Consider the following 12,097-nt stretch of genomic DNA (forward strand, 5'->3'; position numbering starts at 1 on the left):
AAACTGCAATGCCGTCATCTTTAGTTTCAAACAAACATGTTTTTCTGCCTAACATTAATTATGTGGTCTTATGCAGTTACTTTTGTCAAATACATCAATAATAGTTTTAACAATCTTTCCATAGATATAATTAATAGCTAAACATCAATAATGGCTTTATTACTTAGCCTATTGCAATTAATATTACTTAGCCTATTGCACCTAATAATAATTAACAATATTACCATGGCATTAGCCCCTATACCAATGTGTTCCTTAATGTCAGTAAGTGACCCCTGCCAAGGTTACACCCTTTTTCTGTCTGGGTTTTGACTTCTTATCATCAGCATCCATCGGTTGTTTACCACTTGTAGCATGACTTAGCAAAATCCAGTGTCATCTACTTGAAGTTAATTAATGTCTTTTACTCTGTTAAAGGCACACTCTCTTAAAGGCAAAGTCACACAAGTTTAAGCAAGTGTCACATGAGCAATTACTGTAACCACTTTCCTTACATTCCACCCCTTGGTCATGTGACACCTTGCTTGTTTCTAAACACATACCTTAATAATTAAGACTTATTCACTCAAGTAATATTGTCTTTTGGTTTAAAACACATCCTACCTAATGTATTACAGAAACATCCAAACATTTTTACTATAATGAATATCCCACACAAGCAAGCCAGACTTATTAATAGCCATTTAACTATAGTTTTGCCTAAGCTTCCAAGCCATCCCCCCAGTCCAAAAGTCCAGTCAAAGTCTTTAAGCCATTTGCTAAATTAATCATCATGTACCTCACGTATGTGCTTTTGCACTTCTTCTAGTCTGTGTAGGTCATGTTTGATTTTACCTGTATTGTCTTCTATGTACACACAGCATTGCTGGTGGATTCTTTGGCAAACTCCTCCTTCTGCAGCTAGGAGATAGTCTAGAGCCATTCTATTCTGCAATGCCACCATCCTAATTTGTTCCTGTTCTAATGCTAAGAGCTCTATTGCATCTCTAGTTACATTAAAAGCTTCATCCACTAAATCAGCTAGCGTATTTAATCTAGTGAGGGCTGTGGCAGCCCCATAATGAGGGACAAATGTTGCAAGCAGGCGCATACCTTCACTAATCTTAACTCCATTGTGTATTTTGTCCAGGTCAAGGTATCTTCGTGTTCTATGCAATATAGGTGGTGGAAGCGTGGTGGTTATGTTAAAAGCAGGGAATATATATCCTAAAAAGCATGGGCCATAATGGGTGCAATGTATTACCTTTACTGCCCACCTCCCACACAACCAATAATATCCCACTGGCAGTTTAACAAAAGGAGGACATATCCTATTCAGTCGCTTCCTCCCATCCTTAGTCCGTGTGTTACCTGCTAGTGTTTCCCTATTAAGCTGGTACCAGTCTTTAATAAGGTCTCTGGGCTCACCAAACTTAGTCTTCCATTTCTCATGGGCATAAGTCAAATATGAGAAGTCATAGAATTTCAGTTTAATGTTGAATACCCCTGTCCTATTTTTAACTAGCCGTCCTATGTTATACATTAACATTATCATGTCAGGTAGCTGGGTTAGGTTATTAGTACTATATATATCCCCATCTAGATTCTGAAACATAATAGCACCTGTAGTCACATTATTAGCTAGATGCAACTTATCCAGCAAGTCATCCCTACCTGGTGTGTTAAGACCTGTAAAATTCCACACAGTCTTATTCCCAATCATATCGGCAAGCATACTCATGGTTAAAGGGACACCTAAATAAGGGTAACCCCTAGTCTGCCCGTGAGGCACAAACCCACATACCCAACATGGTCCCTGAACATTTGTAACATTAAACACATCTTTGGCAGTTTTTACAAAGGTATTATCAAGTTCCCATGAGGAGGCATGCAGGGAGCCTAAATGGCGCCGTGCATGGTCCCTTTTTCCCTTGTGTCGGTTGTTTAATAATTTCCCATCCATTACAGGTCTCTTGATATACATTAAAAGAGGTTCAGATGACTCTTTTCCTGTATATTTACACACATATGTCCGACCCTCTGGTTCCCCATCAGTGTATGATATGTTTAACATTACAGCACGAACCTGTGTATCAGTGGATGTTTTACAACCTAAAATGCGTTCCTGAATCCCCACTGTTAGTTTTGGGGAAGTGGAAGGCATACTGGGATTTTCACAAATCAACCCAACCCCTTCTTGCAATTCAAATATTAAGTTCTCATCCGGTAAAACAATTGTCCAGCTCTTATCCTCCTTAGAGTCCTTACAGTCTTCCCTAGTCACTGCAGCAGAACAAAAATCTTTAGTTACACAATGTACAGTGAAGGAAGGGATGTCACAGGTAATTGTCTCTTCTTCTGATAGTTCAAATACCACCCTTGGTAAGGAACATACAACTTCCATATTCATTTTTGGTCAAACAGGTTACGTTGTCATCAAAGGTAAATGGGATGGAGCAGGATGCCCATGTTGTGCAATACGGAACGGTCATGCTTCCCTCATAGAAGGTGTGATAGCTGGCACCGGACACCTCACTTTCATCCTCTGGCTCATCAGTGCTTGGCTTACGCATGCGACCAAAAGGAGTCCCAACAGAGCACCGGTTACAATAACAGCCATGTCAACAAGAAACTAGGAAGGAAACATACTTCAAATGAATTCCGTAAATAGCACTTGCCCGCAGGCACATGCAGCCAATCATTGCTCCATATCCTTTACTACAATCACTACATTGTAACTTCCCTTTTAATACATCTATGCTAATTAAATACTCTGGGGTGGGTACAATTAAAACAAAACATCACTGCTTAGGGAGACTTCCTACTTTCAATGCCACCCCTGCTTGTTTTACTTCTATAGTCTCCCCCCCTAATAAATCTAAGTTGCCTCCACTCCAGTATCAATCAAAGCCTGCTTAAAATAGACCATACCGATACTGGGAGCTTGGCCTGTTTCGTATGGGCCCTGGAAATATTACTCCAGGTCCTCCAACGAAAGCAAGTCCAACCCTGGCCCTGGGGCTTCAGGGGCACTGGCCCTTTTTGTCCCATCCAGGTATTGGTATCCTTTTCCAGTGGACTTTGTTTGGGAATCAACTAGGGACATTTTCCCCTCAGGGCTAGTTTCCCAAAACGTTACCACAGCATGTTGAGCATGATGCTCAATGTACTCCTGTGTGCCTATCATTCTGGACAGTGAGATTTCACTGTCAGTGATAGATCTGTCATTCAGTACATTTACTGCTTTTCCCAAATGGACCTTCCATTTCTGCAAAGTTTCATCCCAACCCCCAGGGTCCCATCTGGCCCTGCTCTGTAATACTGATTGTAACTTACTTTTGCTCAACCTACCACCCTTCCGCTTTACTTTGGCCCTGGCTACCTTAACCACAGCCTGTTGAGCTACATCTTCATAACACTGGCTCCTTTTTAATAGCAATTTATTCTGACTCTGCAGGCACACCATCTGCTCTACAGCTTCCTCTAACTGCTCGTGTGTCTTTCTGTATGCCTGTAATAACACCCATAATTTCTTATGTAACCTTTCTGTGTCTGAATCTGTCTTAACTTTTACATTCTGTAATTTATTCAACACTTCACAAGGTTCTGTTTTGTCAAAAAATTCAGCGTTATCTGGGAGGTCAGTCCCAGACAAGACTTCCCCTGCTAATTCCTGATATGGGGTCCCCTGCCAGGCCACAATATTTTGAGACCGTGAAGGGGGAAACCGTTGGTGCTTTCTTCCTAAACATTTTCATAATACCTTCAATTATTGCTGACATCAATCAATAAATTCACAGTAACAGTAACAATATACGTTAATATGTATATACCTGTGCAATATCAATTAATTTCATTCCAAGGTGACAATTGTGACTATGTCCATGAAATATCTGTTTATTTACACAGCTTTCATGGCTCATTTGAGGAATTAACAATTCAATTCTAACTAATCCAGAAACATATATATTTATACTCCTGACCGTGCAAGATACAGCTATATATTTTTCTGGCTTATTATTTTATCTACAAAAGGGGTTTCACTTTCGATCGGAGCTGCATCTATCAGCTCTGCACATTCAGTAAGAAAACTGTCAGTTTCTTTGCTCAAGTGATAAACAATTATGTATCCTGCCGACTACGCCAATAATGTTATGAGATTCTTTTTTTCAGGATATGATGCAGTGACGTGCACTCATTGGAGGCAGGTGAGGCAGTGCCGCACCTGCCATTTGGGCCAAAAGAAAAACAAATAGAGAATTTTATTTAAAATTTTTTTTTTTTTTTTTTTTTTACATGTCAAACTGTAATATTGCGCAATAGAGAGGCACTGGGTTCTGGTGTTTCTCTATTGCGCAATATTTGTAGTGTATTTTTATATCTAGCTGCTCTGCAGCATCACCCGGTGGTGATTTGCAGGAGCAGCGCGGCTGACAAAATTGCTATATGAGGCATCTCTCATGAGGCCTCGACTGTTCCCTGGGAGACCGGCTCATCCAATCAACACCGGTGTTGACTCCCTGGCTCTGCTTAGCCCTACTGACTGAGTGTCTGCGCCTGCGCAAGTAAGGAGCAGCGCGGCGGGAACAACAGCCAGTGCCACTCATTCCTGCCTGACAGTGACACCTCAGCCTGAGCCAAGTAGCGTTGAGTGGAGGAGGAGGCTGCCGCCCTGATCTATGAGACTTGCACGTCGCACCGCATATCGCAGCTGCTGCCCGGCCCCTGCCCTGGTCCTGCCTGACCGTGACCTGTCGGCTGAGCCTATCACCCACCTGTGACCTCACCTGAAGGAAGGAGCCCGCGTCCAAGTGCACACAGTCCGTCACACTGTCACACAAGTAAGTCATCATCAGAATGACAAGCCATGCCGTGTGATAGTGTGATGATCGTGCAGTACAGCCTGTATTGTAATATCATGATAATTTTATATTTTTTATTGTGAGGCTTGGTTGGGGTTGTAACTTGTACTTGTAAGACAGTTAAGGGTGATGATCGTGCAGTACAGCCTGTATTGTAATATCATGATAATTATATATTTTTTATTGTGAGGCTTGGTTGGGGTTGTAACTTGTACTTGTAAGTTAATACGGGACCGGGTAGTGGGTGCCCCCCCTCTGCTTAAATTTGAAGTGCCTGTGTGTGTTGGAACTAGGAACTTGTGACGCAGTCTGATCCTCTTCTCTGCTTATTTGCTTAGTAAATGTATTTTGTGTATGACCCGGTCAGTGTTGTAAGTACTTACAACACTGACCAGGTCATACACAAAATACATTTATTAAGCAAAACTTGCAAGTTGCTGGCTATGCTATGGTATGTTCCACAGTCCACTTCCCAACTTCTCTGGCAGCTTAATAAATATATGTTAAAATGAGCAGCCATCTTGTGATTTAGTGCTTTTATTTGCTTAATACATGTATTTTGTGTTTGACAAGGTCAGTATTGTAACTTACTAAATATATTTAAATAAGAAATATATTTTAATGAGCAGCCATATTGTGATTTTGTGCTTATTTGCTTAATAAATGTAACGTACAACACTGACCAGGTCATACACAAAATACATTTATTAAGCAAAACTTGCAAGTTGCTATGCTATGGTATGTTTGTTGAAAATCAGATCTAAATATGCTCATTAGCTTCTGAGCATATTTAGATATTTTTTCCAACAAAGGATATCTGATTTTCTTCATTCTTTTGATATCCTTTGTTGAAAAGCATATCTGAATACGCTCAGTAGCTACTAAGCATATTTAGATATGCTTTTCAACAAAGGATATCAAAAGAATGAATAAAATCAGATATCCTTTGTTGAAAATCATATCTAAATATGCTCAGTAGCTAATGAGCATATTTAGATCTGAGTTTCTTCATTCTTTTGATATCCTTTGTTGAAAAGCATATCTAAATATGCTCATAGCTACTGAGCATATTTAGATATGATTTCCAACAAAGGATATCTGATTTTCTTCATTCTTTTGATATCCTTTGTTGAAAAGCATATCTAAATATGCTCAGTAGCTACTAAGCATATTTAGAGATATGCTTTTCAACAAAGGATATCAAAAGAATGAAGAAAATCTGATATCCTTTGTTGAAAATCATATCTAAATATTCTCAGTAGATACTGATTGGTGGCTGCATATAGATACCTCATGCGATTGGCTTGCCCATGTGCATTGCTATTTCTTCAACAAAGGATATCTAAAGAATGAAGGTGTATCCGATTGCTAGCCACTGCCTCACCAGCCTCTGAAGTCACCGCACATCACTGATATGATGTTATCATATATCACTTTTCAACAAGGAAATGACTGACACATTACACAGGTTTTCACAATCTTATAATAACAATGATGGTTTATTCCGCAACATAATCATGGAAACAAAATACCACAAACCACTATTCATACTTATAACACTCTATGCAATTGCACTGCTTATATAAACAATTCTAGATACAATTATCTATACAGTTTTCAGTTACATTTAGTTGCCTGCGCAACGACTGATAACAATCTTATGTTGTATTACCACTAAAACAAGTCTAGCTAGTTTTATACCTAGAAATTAATACATCACCGTGATCTCTGTTTGCATTATCCTATCCTGCCGCTTCTGGGGCGCAATGGGAGGGGACATCTGGGCAATCTTTGGACCAGGAGAAAAACAGGCGATCAGCGGGAAACAACACTGAGGATGCGTCCATCCACAGGCCCCAAAAGTACACTCAATACACACACCAAAAATACACAGACGCTCAGACACTCAGACTCTCAGACTCAGACATCAGACATGACACAATCAGATTGCCTAGATGTACCCCTCTTTATACTGTTCACTTGTGTAACAGTTTTGGCGCAACTCCACAGATCCTGAGACCTCTCCCTCTGAGATTGGCCGTGGCCCAAGACATCTGGCCAGTCTGTCTTAGCCTCAACCAAGCTTATCAGGGCATGCCCAGGTACTATCTCTGACGTATTCCTAAACTGCAATGCCGTCATCTTTAGTTTCAAACAAACATGTTTTTCTGCCTAACATTAATTATGTGGTCTTATGCAGTTACTTTTGTCAAATACATCAATAATAGTTTTAACAATCTTTCCATAGATATAATTAATAGCTAAACATCAATAATGGCTTTATTACTTAGCCTATTGCAATTAATATTACTTAGCCTATTGCACCTAATAATAATTAACAATATTACCATGGCATTAGCCCCTATACCAATGTGTTCCTTAATGTCAGTAAGTGACCCCTGCCAAGGTTACACCCTTGTTCTGTCTGGGTTTTGACTTCTTATCATCAGCATCCATCGGTTGTTTACCACTTGTAGCATGACTTAGCAAAATCCAGTGTCATCTACTTGAAGTTAATTAATGTCTTTTACTCTGTTAAAGGCACACTCTCTTAAAGGCAAAGTCACACAAGTTTAAGCAAGTGTCACATGAGCAATTACTGTAACCACTTTCCTTACAAGACCAGAGAAGAGAGAGGCCTTTCTAGAGTGTGTGATAGAGCTCGCCTCTTTCTGGGTTATTGTACCAGTACCCCTAGCAGAAAGGGGTCTAGGGTACTATTCCAACCTTTTTGTGGTTCCAAAGAAAGAGGGCACGTTCCGCCCGATTCTGGACCTAATGTTTTTGAGTGTTCCATTGTTCAAAATGGAAACGATCAGTTCTTTTCTGCCCTTAGTTCAAGAGGGACAGTTCATGACAACTGTAGACTTGGACGCTTACCTTCATGTGCCAATTCACAGGGACCACTTCAAATTCCTAAGATTTGCGTTTCTGGACCAACATTATCAGTTTGCGGCCCTTCCTTTTGGTCTGGCAACAGCCCAGAGAGTCTTCACGAAGGTTCTGGGGGCGCTGCTTGCAGAGGCCAGATCCAGGTGCATTGCTGTGGTGCCTTACCTGTACGACATCCTAGTTCAGGCGCTGTCGTTCAGCCTTGCAGAGGATCATTCGAGGGCTCTTCTTCTTCTGCTCCAATCTCACGGTTGGAAGATCATTTCAGGAAAGAGTTCCCTGATTCCCAGCAACAGGGAGGAGTTCCTGGGCACGATAATAGACTCTATGTCCATGAAGAAATTTCTCACAGATCAGCGGCGCAGGAAGCTTGCGTCCACCTGTCTTGCCCTTCAGTCTTCCCCAAGCCCATCGGTGGCTCAATGTATGGAGGTGATAGGTCTCATGGTTTCAAGCATAGATGTCATCCCATTCGCCAGGTTCCATCTCAGACCTCTTCAATTGTGCATGTTGAGACAGTGGAACGGCGATCATTCAGATCTATCACAGCTGATATCCATGGATGCTCGGACTCTGAACTCCCTCTCTTGGTGGATTCGTCCGGAGCAACTGTCCATGGCGACATCCTTCTTGAGACTGTCCTGGGAGATTGTGACCACGGATGCCAGTCTGACAGGATAAGTGTTGTTTGGGGTGCCAGGATGGCACAAGGGAAGTGGTCCAGGGAGGAGTCTCTCCTTCTAATCAACATCCTGGAACTACAAGCAATTTACAATGCTCTGAAGGCATGGCCTTCTCTGGGGTCGGTCAGGTTCATTAGATTCCAGTCCGACAACATTACCTCGGTGGCTTACATCAACCATCAGGGGGGGACGAGGCGCTTCCTCGTGATGAGGGAGGTGTCTCAGATTCTGGAGTGGGCGGAATCCCACGACTGCTCGCTTTCAGCGATTCACATTCCGGGTGTGGACAACAGGGAAGCGGACTTTATCAGCAGACAATCCTTCCATCCTGGGGAATGGTCTCTCCATCCTGAGGTGTTTGCGGAGATTTGTTTTAGATGGGGAATGCCGGAGATAGACCTGGTTTGCGGATCTGGTGGGGATGTCATCCTCTACGCCGTGGAGGTTACCCTGCCGCAGGGATCTACTAGAACAGGGCACCTTTCAACATCGAAATCTGGATTCTCTGAAGCTGACTGCGTGGAGATTGAACGCCTAGTCTTAGCCAAGAGAGGATTTTCTGAAGGTGTGATTGATACTTTAATTCAGGCAAGGAAGCCAGTCACTCATCGCATCTACCATAAGGTGTGGAGGACTTACTTGTCCTGGTGTTAGAAGCATGGATATCCTTGGAATAAGGGGAAGGTATCCAGGATTCTATCCTTTCTCCAAGATGGTTTGGAGAAGGGTCTTGCCGCTAGTTCCCTAAAAGGACAGATTTCGGCATTTATCTGTCTTGCTGCATAGGAGACTTGCTGAGCTCCCTGACATCCAATCTTTTGTTCAGGCTCTGTCTAGAATCAGGCCTGTCTTTAGATAGTCGGCTCCACCTTGGAGCTTAAACTTAGTGCTTAAGGTTTTACAGAGGGTTCTGTTTGAACCTATGCATTCCATAGACATCAAGATTCTTTCCTGGAAGGTTCTTTTCCTGTTGGCTATTGCATCGGCACGTAGGGTATCGGAACTAGCTGCCTTGCAATGTGATCCTCCTTATATGATGTTTCATGTGGATAAGGCTGTACTTCGCACTGGGTTGGGTTTTCTCCCCAAGGTAGTGTCTAACCGTAACATCAATCAGGAAATAGTTGTTCCTTCTTTGTGTCCTAACCCTTCTTCTTCAAAGGAGAGGTTAGTTCATAACCTGGATATGGTTCGTGCCTTGAAGTTTTATCTTCAGGCTACAAAGGATTTCAGACAGTCTAAATCTCTTTTTGTGGTGTATTCTGGGAAGTGCAAGGGACAAAGGGCCTCTGCTATTTCTTTGTCTTTTTGGTTGAGGAGCTTGATTCGCTTGGCTTACGAGACAGCGGGATATAAGCCTAACAGAGGATCACGGCTCATTCAACTAGAGCTGTGGCTTCATGGAGCAGATTTGTAAGGCGGCTACCTGGTCATCCTTACACACTTTTACAAAGTTTTACAAGTTTTATGTTTTTGCTGTGGTGCCCTCAGATTAGGGTCCGCCTTTTTGCCCTCCCGGTTTCATTCAGTGTCCTCTAGAGCTTGGGTATATGTTCCCAATAGTAATGAATGAAGCTGTGGACTCTCCTCCCCTTTAGATGGAAAACATAAATTATGCTTACCTGATCATTTAATTTCCATTGAGGGCTCCCGCACATGTCTCCGATGGGCAGACCTAAATGTAATCATCTTCTGGCACTATTTATACCCTGATATTTATCCTACTGTTCCTGGTTCCCTCGGCAGAATGACTGGGGGATGAGGGAAGTGGGGGAGGTATTTAAGCCTTTGGCTGGGGTGTCTTTGCTTTCTCCTAGTGGCCAGGTTCCTAATTCCCAATAGTAATGAATCAAGCTGTGGACTCTCCTCCCCTCGATGGAAATGAAATTATCAGGTAAGCATAATTTATGTTTTTGTGTTGAGAGAACTTCGAGCCCCTCTTTTTGAAACCATACATTGGATGGATCTTTAGCTGTTAATTTGGAAAGGTTTCTTTCAGGTTAAGGTGGTCCCGAGAACCAGTTTGGTTATATATACTTGTGGGGTATAGGTTTGCTTATTTAAAAATAAATAAATAAAACTGCTTACATGGAGTGGCCAGTACCAGGAACTGAGTGTCACTTTTAAAGGTAAAATAAAGATTGAAAACTGATGTTTTTAATACTTTTTCAGGAGTATTGCAAATTACTGTTAGTAAAGTTTTTCTTGCTGCAATTGTTTACTAACATTTACTGTCCCTTTAAGTTTGTCCCTGCTTTGCCACATACACAATCTGTACAAATAATAAGACTTAAAAAAACAGATTAGGTTTGCTAATATCCCCACAGCATTTAATTTTGTATAGTATTAAATCCTGCAAAACAAAACTATATTGCTACATAAATAACAACCTTGGTATGATCTAGAATAATAGAACACAGTGTTCACATCTGAACCTACTGCTTTCATTAATTTGTATATTTACTGTGTGTGCTATGGTTTTAACAGCTTTAATACAGCCTGTTTCACTAAGGTCTATTCCTTAATTGCAGCTGGATGAAGCACAGAACCAAATTCGAAAGTTGCAGAGGTCCTTGGATGAGCAAACTGAGCTGAATGAAAACCTACAAGTACAACTGGAACATATGCAGTCCAGGTACTCTATTGGGACCATGATAATTTGTTTACTTATACATGAAATATTAGTTTGCTCCAAGTTGAAGGTTTAACACCTTGCAAAGACATGACTTTTGTGTAGTCTTATACAGGTATATCTCGCTTTACTAATACAGCGCTAATATGGAGCTGAAGTTCAACCTCCAAAGATTTTGAAATATTACTGTACTCATAGTGAAATTTTAAGAAAGGCGACTGGCACCATTTTGTTTCACGCAGTTTAGTCAGTTTACAGTATTGCAGAGCTCTCAGTGTCGTAGTCTGGCATATTTTACTACAGTAATTCTAATTATTTTACAGGTACTGTACAGTTTTTATTGAGAATTAATTTAACACTAGCACAGTACAGTATTCAACTAAATTTAGTGCTATTGCACACCTAATATTTGTTAGTTCAAACATGTTTTTAAATGCACTGGCAAGTAAAAAGCCTTGTTTCACTGTTAGAAGGTTTTCACTTTACAGTGGGGCTCTGGTCCCTCACCCGCTGAATGAGCAAGGTATACCTGTATATTTATATTAAGTAAACACTTTCTGAATGCATTAAGACTTTGCTGCAATTGTTGTACAGTGACCATACTCTCTCCAGTGTTTACTTTACTTGAAGGAGCCAATCCAGATTTGTTTTTTGCTTTTTTTTTTTTTTTAGCAAAACTTAAATTGCTCTCTAGTATGTTAGGCGAATTATGGACAAATATGTAGCTTTGATTTTGAAATCTGCAATGCGCACTTTAGATTCTCAGAATTTGGAAAATCAAATAAGGGACATATTGGTAGCAGGGTTAGGCTTGTAAAATCTGCAATGTGTACTGCCATTTTATAGAACTGTAAAACCCACAAAGTAAGTAAACAAAATAAGTAATGAAAATAGATTGCAAAATGTTTAACACATTCTTATTACAAAACTTTTGTGTGGTGTTGCAATAAATTAAAAAACATTCCTGGTATGAAAGATTTTCAAGTAAACTAACATTTTACCTGCAATCATATTTTAATAGGCAAACTTAAACCATCACTAGCCGTATT

The 12,097-nt window shown here is 40.8% G+C and overlaps 1 protein-coding gene across 4 annotated transcripts in view; it reads left to right on the top strand.

Annotated features, from left to right (window-relative positions):
- CCDC102A (coiled-coil domain containing 102A) overlaps positions 1 to 12,097 on the top strand; it is a 365,633-nt gene that overhangs the window by 289,980 nt on the left and 63,556 nt on the right. For all 4 annotated transcript variants that reach the window (XM_053702750.1, XM_053702734.1, XM_053702742.1 and 1 more), the window contains exon 8: positions 10,948 to 11,051. In XM_053702750.1, the coding sequence (XP_053558725.1) occupies positions 10,948 to 11,051 (104 nt within the window). The remainder of the gene's footprint in view (positions 1 to 10,947; positions 11,052 to 12,097) is intronic.

This window comes from Bombina bombina, chromosome 1 (genome assembly GCF_027579735.1).
Source record: "Bombina bombina isolate aBomBom1 chromosome 1, aBomBom1.pri, whole genome shotgun sequence".
Classification (NCBI taxonomy): Eukaryota; Metazoa; Chordata; class Amphibia; order Anura; family Bombinatoridae; genus Bombina; species Bombina bombina.